At 32.6% G+C, this 19,382-nt stretch overlaps 2 protein-coding genes across 2 annotated transcripts; one reads left to right on the top strand and one right to left on the bottom strand.

Annotated features, from left to right (window-relative positions):
• Positions 1 to 7,415: 7,415 nt before the first annotated feature.
• LOC105763666 (RNA cytidine acetyltransferase 1) lies at positions 7,416 to 16,699 on the bottom strand. The gene is made up of 26 exons (XM_012581962.2): positions 16,498 to 16,699; positions 16,261 to 16,352; positions 15,909 to 16,080; positions 15,683 to 15,805; positions 14,699 to 14,872; positions 14,275 to 14,385; positions 14,047 to 14,180; positions 13,848 to 13,941; positions 13,226 to 13,324; positions 12,961 to 13,097; positions 12,745 to 12,839; positions 12,443 to 12,566; positions 12,265 to 12,352; positions 12,084 to 12,183; positions 11,960 to 12,012; positions 11,256 to 11,432; positions 11,128 to 11,165; positions 10,538 to 10,640; positions 9,786 to 9,965; positions 9,551 to 9,659; positions 9,395 to 9,464; positions 9,177 to 9,324; positions 8,651 to 8,779; positions 8,216 to 8,347; positions 8,068 to 8,133; positions 7,416 to 7,989 (listed from the first exon to the last, which is right to left on the bottom strand). Exons 1-26 carry the CDS (start codon positions 16,600 to 16,602, stop codon positions 7,750 to 7,752), a joined length of 3,093 nt encoding a protein of 1,030 aa, XP_012437416.1. The 5' UTR covers positions 16,603 to 16,699; the 3' UTR covers positions 7,416 to 7,749.
• Positions 16,700 to 18,355: 1,656 nt separating this feature from the next.
• LOC128035305 (uncharacterized) lies at positions 18,356 to 19,382 on the top strand. Its single transcript, XM_052624706.1, has 2 exons — positions 18,356 to 18,406; positions 18,517 to 19,382. Exon 2 carries the CDS (start codon positions 18,772 to 18,774, stop codon positions 19,354 to 19,356), a length of 585 nt encoding a protein of 194 aa, XP_052480666.1. The 5' UTR covers positions 18,356 to 18,406; positions 18,517 to 18,771; the 3' UTR covers positions 19,357 to 19,382.

Raw genomic sequence — 19,382 nt, 5'->3', positions numbered from 1 at the left:
GACTTTTGTATTTATATCAACTAGGTTGGTGTCATTACACTCAAGGGAGAAGCTAAAAGAAAAATTGGTGAGGGTGAAATTCTTTTATAGGAGTTAAAATGCAATTTTATCATTGTATTGACATGTATTTTTATAATTTTTAGAACGAATAAATCAAAAGTACATTATCTTTAGAAAGTCAAACTATAATTTTGTTATATATTAACTTCAATTTTTAAAAATTTTGAAGAGCTAAACCTGAAATTTCCCATTTAAAGGGGAATGGCCCCTACCTCCCCCTGCCTTCACCTAGACTACACTCACAACATCAAACTCAATTTAAAAAGTTTATATATATATATATATATATATAGATAGATAAATTAATTAATTAATGTTAGCAACACAAGGGAACAGTGGTTAAGATTCTTTGTTAAAACCCTATGACCAAATCTGTATTTGGACACCACATGGTAATTGAGTGAAATTGTAATTACTAGAATGGTAATTATAAGATATTATAATTCCTAAACATGTTTGGTCAACAAAGTGTAATTATATCAAAATTCCCTATTTTATGCTTTGGTAGTACAAATTGTAATTACATAGTTACATAATTTAATTTATTTTTAAATTATTAATTATTATAAAAATCATCAATAATACTTGAGAAAATAATTTCTAAACAAGCAACAAAAATCAAAATCAAATCATCGTATGTAATAAGAAAATAGTCAACAATACAACTACTAATAAAAATAACAAGAAAAATAAATGTCATATACAATTTTATTTAATTGCTTTAACATTCCATATTTGTTGGGTTTTTCTCTTAACATTTAACACATACTCATTATCATCATTTATTGGTGATTGACTAATTTCTTCATCGTTTGAATCAAACTGAATTTGTATGATTAATATTGTTATAATCTTTTGCATGCACTCTTCAAAGTATGGATCATCTCAACTTTACCTACAAATAAAGTTATGAAGTATGCAACATATTAGCACAACCTAACGTTTTTTTAGACTATACTAAGGAGGTGTTGGTATATGAAATCTTTTTTTTTTTTAGAATAGGAAATTTCCTATCAACCACATTTTGAAGCTTTAAATGTCTCAAATGAAAGAATTCACGAGCCATATTTGGTGTTTGTGTCTAGCTCTATTCTCTCAAATGGTATCATACCCTACATATGGTGCAAGAAAATCTTTTGTATTTGCATAATCAACATCTACTAAATATTTTTCTAACATGTAACAATTTGAATAGTTTATAAGAAAAACAAAGTAATTTACGAAAGGTAGTGATGATAATATTTGTGGATTATCAAATTCTATATTTAACCTACTGGATAGTTAACACCCTAGAATTTGAGGCACAAATCAACTTTATAATCCTTCAATTATAATAATTTTATAAATCTAATTTGCAGTTGAAGGGTGCCCAATAGCAAACCAACTTCATAACATTTCTATAGTATTTATAATATAATCTTTATAAAAAATAGTATTCAATAATTTTATAACCGCTCAAATAAATGTCATGCAAGAGTAATATAGAATTTATAATATAACATTTATAAACTTAATTTGCTATTAGATCAAAGATTGCGCGAAATAATATTATTATTGTATAAAATAATTCTTGCAAACTTGTATAAAAATAATTTCTTATAGGTAAATCATGTATGTCTGTTTGGGAAGTCATAGGGTAATTAGTAATTGCATATAATTACTCTAATTCTCAACCTCACCCTAAAAATTGAAAAGTGCATGTCATACTCTGTGTAATTATAAGCAATTACACTCAAATCAAATTACTAAATGCTTTCCAACAATCCCGAAAATTTAAACTTTATTAATGTAATTGCGTCTCCAAATTTATAATTGACTTTGCGCAAAAAGTAACATATCTATTTATTTTACAGCTATCTAGAAAATATACTTTTGAAGATTTTTGTGAGTATAAAGTGCATGACATGTTAAAATAAAACTTTTATTTGTTTTTTCTTGTGAGTTTTATACCTATAATTTGGTGAATTTCGTTTTCAAATGCCATGATGCCAACATTTTGGGCCTTTGCTTTAGAACCATCACATATCAATTTCACAATTCCTATACTAATTCATTTGTTTGTATTCCCCAGGTGAATTGTATATATAATTTTTTCACAAAAAATGGTCTACTCAAAGTACTTTTAAAAATATATAACGAATTTAAAATTGATTATATTAATCTTTAAAATAACAAAAAAAATCACTATTTGAATATTAATTTAAATAATACTATTAATAATTTATTTTAATGCCAATTTCTAAAAATTTTGCCTACCAACTTTGAAAGAGGTAATTAATTTGGTAGTTTCAAGGGAAGATGTCGTCTAATAAGTCCTCTATGGACAGGGTATCTTTGAAGGACATGCAGCTCAATGCTAACACTAATAATGCTGTGCCTTTTGCTTCAGAGGTGGATGATATTGAGCTTTGGGCCGGTGACGTTATAGCCGAGGGTTTCCCCTCTAGACAGAGTGCATCATGTTCTTATACAAAGCATGAGAAGAACAATTATTATAAAACTTTTAGGGAGAAGAATCAGCAATGTCCTACTTAATAATATTTATGCTTTGTGGAAAGCTGTTTATGGATTTAGAGAATGATTATTGGATGGTCAAATTCTTGGACGAGGCTAATTATTCTAACTCGCATTGCAATTGTGATTTATGAGAATTTTAAACTAAATCTTTTGGAGGGATCATAATACTCTATTCATCGAGTCTCTCTCCGGCTTCATAACGATCTTCCTTCTTCCTCTATTCTACCGGATCGGTCAAAGGTTACCAGGACTTGGTCTCATTATACTTTCCTTATTCCAAAGGTGACTTGATACGAAATAATATCAGCTACATCTGCAGTAGCACTTTCACCGCAATCTTAGTATTTGCTAGTAACTCCAAAAATTAAATTTTGAGTTAATCAAATTGAGTTATTCAATTTTTTCAAATCAATTCGAATAAACAATCCGGTTTTTGAGTTCTAGTCGAATTGACTTTTACAACTCAAATAATTTGAATAACTTGAATAGTAGTTTCATGTAAATACTCATTGGATCCTAACAGTTTTGGAAATATGCAGAGTGATTTCTTTCAATAAAAATTAAAATTAAAAATATTTATAAAATATTTTTCCAAAATTTTATAGATATATATACAATCAAAAAATTAAAAATTATTAAATATATAAAATGTTAATTTATATATTTTTAAAAAATCTAAGATGATAAAATTGAGGTATTAAATAAGTAAATTACCAATTCTAGTTAATTATCTTGTTTTTTTTTTCTCTTATTTTGTTTTAAAAGAGTTTTCAAATATATGTATATATGGTACTTATGTTCTTTTAACCTAGGTTGTGCTTGATAATTTGAAAAATTAAGCACTGAATTTTTATATTAAAAATTATTTGGTAAACTAGTAAATATAAGTATTGAATATAATTTTATTGTTTGATAAAATTAAATGCATATTTTTTTTAATTTTAATCTCATTAATCTAATATTTTATATTATTTTGAATAGTTTTGGATAAAAGATAAATATGATCATTTGAATATCTCAATCTTTTCAAAAGAAGGATAATTTATTTCAAATTTTAATAAAATAAAATCAAAATAATATTTTCTACCTTAAGTGATAAGAACTACCTACCTACTTATCTTATTCGACATTTTTTTGTTGAAAATCTTATATTAAGTAAAAATTAAAATGATTATCGAGCACATTTGAAATATTAAAATGTTGAAAATTTTCATTTTCATTAAAATGAATAAAATTTTCAATGGTTTATCGAACACATCCTTAAAATGTAGTCATATTATCAACAATATTTCAATACGGCCGATGTAAATTTTTTAATTTAACTCGAACACATTTATTCACTCGACTCGAATTGAAAAAATTCCAAATCGAGTTATGATGATAAAATAAAACTTTTCAACTCAACTGACTCGAAACTTTTTTACTCAATTAGATGAAATGCTTAGTATTTGGATAAGCTCGGTAAATTTGAAGAGGTAATTCTTTTGGGTAAATTTTTGTTTTTTTTTTTCAATATTATGCATAGGGAACGGAAAATAAATAATTTCAAAACTAAAATTAAACCTAGCAATATATTTATTAATTTTATATAAAAATATTTCATTTTTCATTAATTAGTTAAATTATATACTAAAATATAAAGCATATATCTTAAAAAGTATTTTTTATTTTTTTAAAATTCATGATTTTTGTTGATAATAAATTAGTGTATGTTGATCTCTCTTATTCCTTATTTCTATGTTTAAATAGTTATAATCTTTAAAATTGTATTTTATAATTAAATATTTATGTGCATTGACTAACACACAAGTGATAACTATTTGTTTTAGATTGTAGGAAGTCATATTATTTGTCGGGAAAATTATCAATAAAAGCCGTTTTTTTTCAAAATTTACCGAAATGGGCCGATTTTTTTATTATTTACCGGAATGGGCCATTTTCCGCGAAATCTCATCCACGTCAGCGCGATGTCAGGGTACGTGTCAGGACATCGCGTCCACGTCAGTGCGATTTGCTTACGTGGACACAAATCGTGCCTACGAGGACACGATTTGCTGACGTGGATGAACAGTTTATGTTTTTAAGCTTGGAAAACTTTGAAAGGCCATAACTTTTCGCTCGGTTGTCCGATTGAGACGATTTTTTATTTGATTTCGAATAACTTTTTGAGATCTACGCGCTGGAAAACGCCGAAGGCGGTTTGCCGAAGTTTTCATCAAAAAAATCCTTTTTTGCCCCTAAATTTCGATTTTTTCGGTTTAAAATTGAATTTTGAAACATTCAAATCATTATTTTCCTTATTTATTTGAAGTAAAAACCGGATCTTTTTTTACAGAATTCTCTTATATCATCCTGTTATAGGTATAAGTCAGCTCATTCCACTTTTGAGAAGTTCCCTAAAATTTTCCATTTTATTCAATTTAGTCCCTAAAACCTAAATAGTCATATTTTCAAATCTAAGCTTCTTTTTTCAATTCAAATTCAATTTCATTCTTCCAAAACATTCAAATATTCTTAAATACAAAAATTTCATGCTAATTTTGAAATAATTACACTTTAGTCCCTATACTCGTAACTAACAAATTATACTTTACAAATTAGTCCCTATTCATCTCTAAGTAGTTTGCCAGCGCGTAGATCTCGAAAATTTATTCGAAATCAAAAGAAAATCGTCTCAATTGGACAACCGAGCCAAAAGTTATGGCCTTTCAAAGTTTTTCAAGCTAAAAAACATAAACTGTTCATGCCACGTCAGCAAATCGCGTCCTCTAGGGCGCGATTTCTGTCCACGTCAGCAAGTCGCGCTGACGTGGACGCGATTTCGCGGAAAATGGACCATTCCGGTAAATAATTAAATAGTTGTCCCATTTCGGTAAATTTTGAAAAAAATAGCTTTTATTGGTAAATTACCCTTATTTGTCAAGTAAATGTTAGGTTTCTCTTATGTTATGTTTTTAATTGAGATAAAATATAATAATTAGGATGAAATTTTATAATAAAATGATATTTAATAAGAAGAGAAACTCAAAAGGAAAAAACAAACTTTATGTTTTTAAAAAGATTGAAACTTATTATATTTAATGTGAAATACCAAAATTTAATTATTGTTTCATTAATTTAATGCAAATAAAATTATATTTAAACCTAAAATAAATATTTATTTTTAATGTAAATTTTACCTTTAAAATAAAAAGAAATAATTTTAAGTTAAATCGTATCTTTCTTAAAATCAAAAGACAATTAAAAAGTATCAGAATAATTAGTACGTAATTAAAACACCATTAATTTAATTAATACATATTAAAATTTTAACATGTCATTAGTAAATTATATTATTGCTATGAAAAATGTTTACATGGAAATTATTGGGTTTAGGGTAGAAGGGACATTGGTATTTTTTTTATAATAATTATGTTGGTTGTGATGCGTTTAGTTTTATTTTTAAAAGCATATCTTTCTTTAAGGATTGGAGAGAGATTATAGGTAGTTTTAGGTATTGTATCAAAAAAACTTAAAAATATGTTACAAATTATAATGAAATTAATGCTCGATTCATGTGTCTTGGGTTAAACGGTGTTCTTATGCTCTTAAATTATTAAAGCAATGATGCATTATCTAAGAAAAATTATGAAAATGTGAGAATATGAAAGTAAAATTGCTACCATCCAAATAATAGAAAAATAAAATAAAATCATTAGCTATACATAAATTATAACATTGCCAAGCAAAAGGAAATAAATTATGAGTTATCAAAGTAGCAATAAAATGCATCACTTATCCAAATATTTTACCAATCACTTCTTCATGAGATACGAAGGAAATAGAGGAAGCAATAAGTACAAATGAATATTGTACTAAAAATATAAGTATGCGAGATAAATAAATAAATATTGTAACTTCTATTAAAATTAATATTAAACAATTCACGGGAGTTAGGTTAGACGGCAATGATTTCTCCTACTTTAACTAGTAGTTGAGGGTTTGATCCTCACATTAGGTGTAGAGTAACTTTATTAAAATTTGTGACTAGTATCTACATTCTTAATGGGTCAATTACTTCATTATCTTGAGAATTGAATGATGAAAGGCTCCAATGTTATTTTGTTAAAAATCTTTTCAGTTATAAGGTAGTCTTTACTTTTTTTTTGCTAGATTTATGTAATTTTAATGCGATTTGCACCTTTCAAATCTAGAATGAGTTGTAACAATTTATTTATTATTATTTGTCAAAACCACTTATTTTTGCTCCTATGTCAATTTTTATGAAATCTACTTTCATTTTATTACCTTGTATAAAAGATATTGGTTGCATTGTCTTCCTCATCATTCGGAATATTAATTTTCTCTTATTAATTTGATTTTAGCATTATATATATTATTTTCAATTTCTTAAATATCAAACTTAACCTTTAAATTTTAAGTTTTACCTAATTTGCACTTATTTATTCACATAAGAGCTGAAAAACATTATTAGATGTAAATCTAAATCAATAAAAATAAGTAAAATATATGAGAGAAATATGATAATGACTTTATTTACTCCTAAAATGTATAGATATAAATATAAATAATAAAAATAGAAAATAACGACCATTATAATCCTATTTACTGTTAAGACTCACTCACAGAGTTGATTTTATATTATATTCAAGATTTTATTTAAAATATCTTAAATTAAATAAACCTTGATATATTAATAATTCATATAACATATATCCATATATTTATTTATTGACTAGTATACTAAAACAACCCTTAAAATATTGACAATTTAATATTTTAATGCATAATTTATAAATTGCATAGTAGAGAAAACTTAGTTAAAGAAGATAAATGCATAAATAAAAATAAAAGTACTTTCATTTTTTAACAAAATGCAAAAAAAGATCTTTTTTTAATATTTTCACATCATGAATATGTTTTTGGTAGTGTTGGTTCCGTATATTGCAGCTGCAGGGTTTAAACAAAATATTTGGTTTTAGGTATCTCAAGGAAGGTTTGCCAAAAGGGCAAATAAATTGCAGTCCCCCAGTTCTGTAGCCAGAAATTCCAACGTTTTAAACAGGCATAAAAATGGAAAGAAGAAAATTAAGATTACAAAAACAGAAATCCAGATATGCCTATTCTACCAAAACTTGTGTTCAAGCAACCAATTATCATTTATGCTGATAACTATGATTTTCTCTTCTTGCTTGTTGATTTCGAACCATGCTCATCTTTACCTCTCTTTTTCCCACTTTTATTCGATTGGACTTCGCTCCTGCTGGATTTCACACTGATGACACCGCCTGAAAGCACCTTTTCACCACCATTTTCCAAAGCATCCTCCAGTTCACCTTCTCTGCCCTCAATCGCAAATTGTTGGAGTAACTGCGGATTTAACACACCATCCGACTTGCCTTTCATTTCCTCCTATAAAATAAGACATCAAATCAGATCAAAATAGAAATGAGACCCTCCACAGAAGAAATACCATGCTGATGGACATACCTCAACTTTCTTTGCAGCATCATTGAGGTCCTCATCCACAGAGATACTATGAGGTTCCAACACTCTCTGGAGGGGAAAACCATATATATATAAATACCAACTATGCAATAAAGGTGGGTGAACTGCAAGTTAAAACTTAACGACTTACTTCTTTTAGTCGAGGTAAAGCAGATTCAATCTCCTTTGATGCAACCCCATACAAATATTTGTACAGCTTTATCATAACCTTCTTAAAATATGATAGTATCTGCTGCCTCTCTAGTGTTTTCTTCAATTGTTCCTGCAAAATGACAATAAAAACAATTAAACACGTCAGTTTTAACCAAACTTGTCTGTCATTCAATTCCTCCCTCTTATATATTGGAAGAGCCCCAAATGCAGATATGTACGTCACCCAGGTGTGTTAGTCATGTAGGTACCATAATGTTAACAGTACCAAGACCGGATTTTAAACCAACACGCAAGGATAGAGTCCTTTTTTCCCCACTATGCAGTTTACAGTGATCAAAGAGTTGTAGAAGTCTAACCAGGTGTGTCAGTGTTGTGTAAGCAAAGCATGTAATAAGAAAGTTGAGTATCAAACCTCAACATAAGAGACATCCCGGTTCTGCAAGCCCATGCAGAGTAGAATAGAGGCCTGAACATATGTTAAAGTAACTGGGATCTTCCCTTGGAAATAAAGATGTGCGAGGATTGATAGAAGGTCAGTGATCTGAAAATGGGAAACACAAAGTACTTAAAAAGGCAATACTTTCAACCTTTAAGAGGTAAACTCTGTATTGGATACTGTTACTAAAATAAGTTTCACCACGATGTACATAAATGTTCTCATTCTGCAAGGTTTAATTAGTCTTTGCTACTGAATGGAAATAAGACAGAGCAATATGGCAACATGACAGTGAAATGCTGACATCACAATAATGCTTTACTTTTCCCAACAGATAAATTTCTCAAAGAAATAAAAGAATAGTAAATTAAAACCCAGCTACATTTCATTATCAAGTGCAGATGTCATAATTTGATAACACTATACCAGTTAGGCGTGATATAGGTTTATGAATAAATCACACAATGCAGTGATGTACTGCATTTTCTATCAGAAATCTTACCGAAAGGTAGTCGATCAGATTATTTGAATAATCTTTCAACCGTCCCATATCATATGGTGATAATAGAGTATTAATTAACTTTGAAAGTTCATCTGACTTGGAAGGCGCAGGCTCTATATCCGTAAAGTCCATCTTAGGGTCCAGGACACTGAAAGATAGTAGCATCAGCATATAACTGAGATGCTCTAATTTCCAGGAGATAAAATTTCAACACTGACCTCATAGCAAGCTTATATTCCATGTCACGGAAATCACGGCTTAGATTTCTACTGAACCTTAGCTTGAATTCTGAAACAGTCAAGGGAAATAAAATTAAATAGGAATTACATATCAAAGCATTGGCAAAAAACATTCTTAGGGAATAAAGGACTTGCCTTGGTAAAATGGACTGAAGAAACCCCATTCATCACATCCACTGACCTCGAAATCATCATTGTTCAATGGTTTAAGGACCATACATGTATGTTCACCCGTCACATTATTCTGTTCCCAGTTAAGGTGGAAAATATCAGACTCCCAGTTGATGCTCCAATCAAAAGGTAAATTTTGATGCACATACAAAATCTAGCCTGGGGCCAAGTAACAAAGTAGGAGAAAGATAATCTTAACTGGAATCTGGCATATGTAGAATGGAGCAAATTTGTGTTTCTTCCAGAAGCGAAAAAGGTCCAAGGTAAGCCCAAAGGAAACACCAAGGTAATGGAGCTTCTCAGGTCGGCGTTCACGCAGATGTACAAGCAAAGGAGGAAGATCTGTCTTAGGTTTAATATTTTCTTCCAACAAGGAGACCTAGAGATACAAATTTATTAGTTCTTCACTGAACCTAAAAAGCTTATACAACTTCATAAACACATCATAAGCATATGCCATTTTTTGGAAAGAAAAAAAACCTGAAAATGTATCAAGGACATAAAACACATCAAAATCTAGTAAAAGGAAAGTATTTTGAATCAAAGAAACCAAAATACAGGCCAAAAAAAAGAAACCAAAATAATTGTTTGTGCCAAGATCTAAGATCTTGAAGTTAAAACCTCAATCCCGCATAATACACCTAGTATGGTTTAGGGTGGAATGCTTGAACTTAAAACCCATTAAATACCATAGAAGAGCATACTAATGCTTAACATGGAAAAAAAAATCTGCAGAAATAAACTCGGTTGTGAGACAGTTTGTAACATTGTATATTACATAAAAAGGAAGAATCTATACAAGCATGCTATTAAGGAGAAAACCCTTGCAACATCAAAGGTTGGAATGTTGGCATGAAACCATGCAAAAATGTTTTGTTTCTCACAATGCCTACAGTCAAGCATAATAAAATCAATTAAAAGTATGAGATAAAGCTTTCTAAAGTCATGAACCTTCTCTGCTGCTTCTGAAAGTCTGAGTTGTGACCCTTGTGGAGTCTCCTCAGCATCTTCAACATCTAGCTCAGAAAAAGACCTTAATTGTCCTTCATAATATCTACAGACAGTCGAACAATTCTTAAAATGATTCATCTTCTACAGGCACTTGACAATTTAATGGTCAGAAAATAAAATAAGTACATTACTCATAAAATGTACAAGTTCTATTATTTATTTACTCAGGAAAAAAAAATGCTTCCCCTAAATTGCATAAGTTTATCATATTGACAAATTCTATTACTTATTCAGTTTCTCTCATGCACTGCAGGTCTCAAACTGGGTAGTAATTTTTTGTCAGCAAAAGAAACAAGATATTGCAACCCACAATTTACTTCTTTCTACTCAAGAGTAGTCCACTCTCCCAAGTTCAAACATCAAACTTGGAACCCGCACATACAAGGTCATGATTCCGGAACAATAAAGCACTCTGATTATTAGGAATCCAGATAGAAAATTTTAATGGATGGAGACGGTGCAAGTGCATTGCACATCTGGAATAGAACAATGATCAGACCAAAGAAAGAATATACCAAAGATGCACGTACCTTGTCAAGAGTTCAATAGCAGCAGAACCATATCCAAGCTTCATAAGCCCAATAAAAAAGGTGTCAAAATGTTTAATTACAATCCAAACAACCAAACACAACAATATATGCATAGAACATAAATTTACCCTCATAGCACTAGGATGAGTGGCAATGCGAACAATGCGAGCACCAGAAAGACTTGGGAAATCAGGATCTCGGAACTGCTCACAGAATTTCCATGGTATTTGGTCTCCATGAGGTTGATAGCCAACACTTAAGCTTTTGATGGCCGATTTACGCGAAATTTGACCTTCAAGGGAGACCTGCAATAAACTAATGTGAATATATAATGATACAGAAAAAGGACTCTTCCATGAGAGTTCAACTTACACTAATTATTAAGTAATTTAATGAAACAGCTGAGAACCATTCTGCTCATAACACAAATACGTGTAGAGCTAATTTTTTGATACCACCGCTGCATCTAGTTCTCTAACAAAATATCACATGAGCATCAGAAACAGGGAAATCTATATGGAGGAACTATATGATCACTGATTTCTCTAGCCCTATTCTATTTCTCTTCTATCGTACATCATCATCAGACCAATTACAGTAAAAAAATTACTAACTTATCCAACAAAATTATGGGTAAAATATAGTTTTCCAATATTTATTGCATAATGAACCAGTAACAGTAGCACAGAGTTCCAAAATATCAAAACTCTACTAGATAAGGAACAATACACAATTAAAGAATCTGAAACGAACAAGTTTTCCTTGCATATTAAGAAAGACAACATGAATAGAAAGAAACTTGTTAAGAGTTTCATATGACAACGATGCAAACCTGGATAACACACAAAATATCAGGAAGCTGATTTTTTGACTCATCAACAGGACCTGCATTAAAGTAAGTTACAGAAACCCATTCCAAGCTTGGATTGAAAAGTAAACAAGCCAAGCAGACATACCTAGTAATACAAACAAATGGTGAGCTGGAGCATCAGCCATTAGTTGTAGATCATTCGGGGAATTTTTATAGTGAGAAGAAACATATAGGGCCATCATCCGCTGCAAGTATATGAAATATTAGCATTTGTTTCACTGTATATTAAACATAAATTGCATCAATTTTAAAGAAAATCTGATTACCTGTAAAAATAGCTCACTATCTTTGTGATAAGAAAAAAGTGTATCCCGATCAACATAGTAGAGATCACATTCACTGGGTGGAGGTAACCTAATTACAAAATGGTAAATATAAAGGAAATCGCTCCTGAAATCGATAAAGTGGAGGCATAATTAACTCATAGATGTGCACAACCCAAACCTGCTAATACTGGCTACCGAGTTTGTAACATCTAGGCAAAGCAAAGCATTCAGCCAGCATTCTATGGGATCAGCAGATGCATATCTAATTGACTCACTAAGTTCTATCTTTTTAAAAACACGACCTGCATTAAAAGGGATTGAGAAATCAGCCCATTGCCACAGAACACAAACTTGAACCAAAAGTATCATATATAACTAAATATTGCTAAAAACTAATTATGTCCAGCTCCACTTTACATGGCAATCAGATGCATAATATTTGTTCATGGAACTAATAATGTCAATGAAGACTGGAAATACCAGAGAGAGAGCCCTCGACACCCTTAGACAGTTGGCTTTGCTCTTCCAATTGCTGCAGAAGTTTTAGGGATAAAGACCGTCCAGTACCTTCGTAGCTTTAAATGGGATAAAAGAACTCAAATTCAGTCAAATCCATATCCTACTAAATATATATTGAGCATGCATGCAGGTGAACTTTTCAAGGGTGCATATTAATATGTTACAAACTTATCATACCCATTTACAGTAGATGAAAGGAAGACCAAATATGGACCAAGCAAGGACTTCACAACAGGCAATGGTATAGCTGCTGCTTCATCAACAACAAGAAGCTCGACTTGGGAGAGCTTTTCATGTTCATGTGGCTGTATATACTGCAAGGCCAGGGTAGAAAAAACAGATTTGTTAGAGCTAAGCATGGAGGAACTAGTTGCTAATATAAACTTTGCAGTGTATATATAAAATAAAATGATTAAAAGTTGTTCATCCATGTGTTCTCAACCTGAATCGTTTGTCTGTGCTGCTTGTAAATATTGATACGCACAGTTGCTTTCTTGAATTCAGGATTCACACTCTTCACAACATCATAATCAATGTGTTCCTGGAAACAAAGGAAACAGTAGTAAGTTAAAAAGGTACGAAAACAAAAATAATATAATATATAACAGGACTAACAATCCGAAAAAGATTCATAGTCATCATATCATTTATCAATAAATTCTTTTTTAGAAAATATATGAACCAAAAAAAAATCGTGTTTAGAAGCTAAAAAATGAAAAAACAGTGACTGCTGATGCTAGAATAAAAAGTGTGCGCCCAGCTATAGACAACCTCCGCTATAAATACTTTTATAAACTCTAAGGTAGAATTATGATTTGGATCCATGAAAAACAATGTCAAAATTTGAAAAAGATCCTTCTGAAATTATAGAGTTGTAGAGGCAGTGAAACACATCATGAGTTTTTCTTCCTAGTAACTGGCCGAAGATTCTATAAAAGTACTATGAAAAACAAAGCTAAAACCATTTCCTTGCAAATAACCAGATAAACATTAAAGAAAAGTCAGAACATATGCACCTATATAAGCTTGTCAATGTGTACACAGATGAAGGGAAAAGAATGTACCTTATACTCAATAGCATCAAAACCCTTGCACACAAATTCAAACAAGGTCTTTAAGTTCTCAGGACTAGGCGCCGTTACATAGATATTTGAATACCTATTAGAATAAGTTCTCTCATTAGATTGAACAAAGATGAAATGGAAACAAGAAAAGGAAATTATATAAAAGGTAAAAGATTTTCATAACATAAATTCATCTTACCCAGCAGCAATAGCACCAGCGACTGCTAAGCCGAGTGCGGCTGATTTCCCACGACCACGAGCAGCAAGCAAAGCAACTGTGCTGCGCAGGCTCTTGTCCAAAATTGCATCAAGAAATGTAACAACAGCTTTTCCCTAGAAAAAAAAATATACCCATCAAATATTCCAGCAAAAGTTAGCCAAATTTGTTAGCCACATGCGAAAATAGTAAAGGAGATACAGTTCCTACCTGATCCAGTGTACAACACTTCTTTATCAAAGGACCAACAGGAAAATCCTCACTTAGTTCTTGTTTTAAATTCTTCAGGTCCCGCTCAGATTCTGACAGCCCTTCAGGGTCCTTTTGCCAATCAGAGTCAGAAAAAAGTTACAGGCATAAAAATGCCTTCACATTCCCAAGTGACTTTCCTAACTTATGTTGACAGAAATGTGGTTGCCAGCAAACAGTTACTTCAAAGATTTCTACGGCACTCACATTCTCTGGTAACTTTTCTATTGAATGTTGGAAAATGTGGTTGTAAACAAAAGGTTAAATTAAAGTTTCCTACAGCACTACAAAAAAATGTTTATAGTTTCTAGAATCATGATACACAGTACAAAACACCTGAACATTTCCAATCGACCCATACTCAATAAAGAAGTCAGATAGATACCTCATTAACTGGAACTGGGGTTATTGATTTTATATGAGATGAAATTGGTAATATATTTAGCTCATCATCCATGACCACACAGGCTTTGCATGATGCAAGAGATAACAAAAAACGTTCATTAAAGCGCCCAGCAGCTTCAGAATGGGACTCTGTACGATATCGCTCATGAACATCCTGAATCAACAAGCTTTCTATAAGTTACCACAGTGATGGTTTGAGCAAGTAGATTGTGTATGAAAACCAATAGTTAAGCAGGCTTTAGCAATGTAGCTAAGAAAATAGGCAGCCTAACCAATACAATTATCAAATAATTCCACTGATTTCAATAAGTTATTAACTCAACTAGAGCTTCTACACGCATGAGATTAGAACAAGAAGGTAGAGCAGAGAAGCATTAATTTCAAAATAACAACCTTAGATATTGAAATCGGGCTTAATAACCTAAAATACTCGCAAGACAAACCAACTGCATATTAAGAATGAAAAATAAAGGCTACAAAAGGCTGAGTAAAGAAAAAATAAGTGAAGAAAGAAAAAAGGGTGACATTATGATATATGAGGTTTTTCTTGGAAGAACATTTGAAATTCTTAAACTAGCTTAAATTAACAGACTGAGAGATTTTTCTAAGCTTGAGAAGCCTTTTAGAATCTTAAGTGCCTTTCAAGTGTTACATCTACACCAATTTCTCAATAGTAGGAATCCTATTCATATCTCTGGAGCAGCAAGAGAGTGACATCCTTCACATATCCAGCCCCCAGAAAAAAATAATAAAAGAAAAACTGATAAGCACTGGTTAGTGATCTAAAAATATCAATCCCATATGAATTATTAAACAAATGTAGGACTAATACTTTTAAAACAGAGTAGAGATAAAAAGAAATGACAAAGCAAAAGAAATCATGGTGTCATAAGTCAGAACATACAGTTTTCTTAATTTCTTTGGAGAATAATAAAATCAAACCAACAGTTGAACTAATTCATACCATAACCATGGTGTAAAGACTGGTCAATGAAGAAAGGGAACGAAGAAGCAAAATAATTAATCCTCCACCCTGAACTGTCTCTATTGTTCTGGCAAGAAGATTTGGCGTCAGAGCCTCAAAATCCTAACATCAAAGCAAAGTAAACATTTTAAACTAAAGAAATGTGGGAGAAAAAAGAAAAAGATATATAGAATCGAAACCAGGCAAAATACAATCAAAAGGCTACCTGTAATATACACATTCCAAAAGTATTTCCAAGAATTCTCTCTGAATCTTTGTATAAACAATAGGTTAATCCTCCAGTTTCAACAAAAAGAGAAAAAGGATCAACTTTCTCAGGATCCAGCAGCCCTCTCTGCATTAACTTTTTTATCTGTTTTGCACGTTTTTTCTTGTGACTGCATTTACATAACCATCACTTTAAGACATTAACATCAAGAGAGCTCATTTAACAAAGAAAAAGCATCAATGGATTTTCTGTTTGATTGCTAATTTTTCTACTTGCTTTTCTTTTTTAAATTTCGGTAACCAAAGGTAAATAGCAATATCACCAACTGTCTGAAACTAATATAAAAAACCTGCTGAGTTCAAGTTTGTCCTTGTAGCACCATAAAACAGTCGGCCTAGATTTAACCACAGCCTTACTTAGCATGTAGTGAAGGTTCACAATCTGCAAAAATAATTAAAAAAACAAATTTCAAATTAGCCACGAAAACACACTCTCTGTCTGGCTCCTGAGAAATTTTACAAAGGTCTTTTCTTTTTCTTTTATGAAACAATTTAAACAAAAAAAAAAACGAAAGAAACGGAGGTACCTGATCACGGGACTTGTCACCAATGATGACGAACATCGAACGATGGCGATTTTTCACTCCATTTTCAATGAGAGTTCTGATGCGTTCGTCTACCTTCTTCCTCATTCTGAGCTTCCTTTTTCAAAAATTTTGGTTTTCGGTTGGTTACTTGCAGTTTTAAAGTTCCGCTGCCCTTTTATTTGCGAGGGTTTATGTCTTTACGAGACTATTTGGGCGCTAGGGCTTTCGGAGCTATTTTTTAATCGAAGGGTAAACGTTACAGCTTTACCTTTCCTTTTTTTCAGGTAAAAGTTGGAAGGTGGATTGCATTTCAGTCCTTTCACTTGGATAGTTAAATTGATAAACTGTAAATTATTTTATCACTTAAATGGGGGAAATTACCAATAAAAGCCGGTTTTTTTCAAAATTTACTGAAATGGGCCGATTTTTTTATTATTTACCGGAATAGTTTATTTTCCGAGAAATCGCATCTACGTCAGCGCGATGTCAGGGTACATGTCAGGACATCGCGTCCACGTCAACACGACCTACTGACGTGGACGCGATGTCCTCCGCGCGTGAACAGTACCCCAACAGTAAAAAATTTGAACGTTGCCCCCCCAACGGTCAAAAAAAAACTATAAATACCCCCACCCCTTTATTTTTTTTCACAAACAAATCCTATCTAATATTTCCTCTCTAATCCTCTCAATTTCCTTCCAAAATTCTCTCAATTTCCTTCCAAAATTCTCTGAAACCCATATTTAATTTCAATTTCCTCTCAATTTTCTTCGAAAATTCTCTCAAATCCATATTTAATTTCAATTTCCCCTCAATTTCATTTTTTAAAATAATTTTATATTTTTTATATTTTTTTAAAATAATTTTAAATTTTTTATATTTTCATCAATGGCCGGATCATTGATTCGTCTTGATAGGAATCACATATCGGTGGAGCAAATGAAAATGGTAAGTATTAAATTTAATTTTTAATTATTATTTAAGATTTTTTTATTTATGTATTTTTAGATAATTATTAATTTATTATTTGTTATAAAAGTCTGAAGATCGGGTATTGGAATGCAATATCCGGAATATGCATGCTCCTCCATCACCGTTAGTAGAGAACTACCTGCGTGAAGCGGGTTTTTGGCACATGGAGACGGTAGGCCGGGGATGCAAGTTGGACCCGAAACTGATTAGTGCGTTGATCGAGAGGTGGAGACCCGAGACGCACACATTTCATCTTCCATGTGGAGAGTGCACTATCACTCTAGAAGATGTCAGCATGCAGTTGGGATTGCCGGTGGACGGGGACCCAGTCACCGGGTCTGCCCAATCTAGCAATTAGGAGGCGGTGTGCTACGAGCTATTGGGTGCTAATCCGGAAAAAATGGATGGAGGTAAGGTCGAGATGGGCTGGTTACGTGCCACCTTCCCCGATCTGAATGCAAATTCAACCGAACTTGAAAGAATCCGATATGCTCGATCATACATTCTTCAAGTAATTGGAAGTTATCTGATGCCCGACACGTCACGTAGCCGTGTACATCTAAGGTGGCTGCTAAAACTCGTTGATTTTAGAAGAGCCGGTGAATTTAGTTGGGGTCTGCCGTCTTGGCAACATTATATCGAGAGATGTGCGGGGCGACGCGACCGAGGAGAGCAAACATCGGAGGTTGCCTGTCACTACTGCAATCATGGGCATGGTTTCGCTTTCCATTTCTACGTCCTCGAGTGAACCACCCATATACATTCCCACTCGTAACGAGGTAAATTTTATATTACATTTTGGAATTATTATGTAGATTTTGTAAGAATAAAAGTATGCTAAAAATTTATTTAATTAGGTGGAACCATCTGGCAAGTTATCGTGGATTACCGTCTGAACTTGAAGATATTTCTATTGGACCAACGGTCGGAAGCAGAAGTAAGTATTATTGCAAATAGATATTTCCATACATTCGCTAGTCGATTGATATTTAGTATTTAGTATTTAGTATTATGTATATGACTAATATTTCTATCATGTTCATATAGTTTCAATGGACACCATACGAGGATCCGGCAATTCGGGCAGTAATCCCGGAAGAGTTTTTACAAAATCCGAACGTTTGGCACTTGAAAGTGGTGTTGATCAACTATGCAACCGTGGAGCCCCACCAGACAGACAGAGTGCTACGACAGTTTGGATGTAGACAACCGATTCCTGCAGACCCTGAGGAGTTTGACGAGCACCACAAAATCGACCTTCGGCTATTAGGTACGGATTGGCCTAGATACTGGTCCGAGTACATGGAAATGTGGGAAAATCAGCATGAATATCTACCTACTCGGGAACAAATCATCGTTCCGGAGTTAGCGTGTGTTCCAGAATACATGCCATGGTTTAGGATCCATGGCAACCTGTATTTACTTACGCCAGAGGAGAGGCAGCGGCAAATACGTGTCGGAAGGGAAAGGCGCGGGCCTCTAAATCCAAGACGAGAATACTACGAAGGCAGCCCCTCAACGAGGCCTAGAAGGTCACCCGACTCATCATCAGCGGCCATGCAATCACCGGCCCCAACGAGAGCACCGACGCAGTCACCTGACGCAGCAATTCAACAGATGATACCCACGCAACCGCCTTTCCCTATGATGCCAGGTGTGTTTCCTAGCCCTTATATGTACCCTAACCCTTACATGTATCCTTTTCTGAATACTATGGCAGGTTGGAGCCAAATGCCCGGTTCAGGACCATTTCCTGTGATGCCAAGCGGACCGTCGATATCTAGGCCAGCGGCGCAGGAGGGATCGCACATGCCTTCGGGGAGCTCTCCTTTTTACCAATCGCCAGCAACGTATGGCTTTCAAACACCGTCGCCGTTCATGATGTAAACACCTCCACATACACTATTTTTTGA

Source organism: Gossypium raimondii, chromosome 12 (assembly GCF_025698545.1).
Source record: "Gossypium raimondii isolate GPD5lz chromosome 12, ASM2569854v1, whole genome shotgun sequence".
In the NCBI taxonomy this organism is placed as follows: Eukaryota; Viridiplantae; Streptophyta; class Magnoliopsida; order Malvales; family Malvaceae; genus Gossypium; species Gossypium raimondii.
The sequence above is the reverse complement of the archived record's forward strand: the minus strand, read 5'-3'. Positions and strand labels throughout refer to the sequence as shown.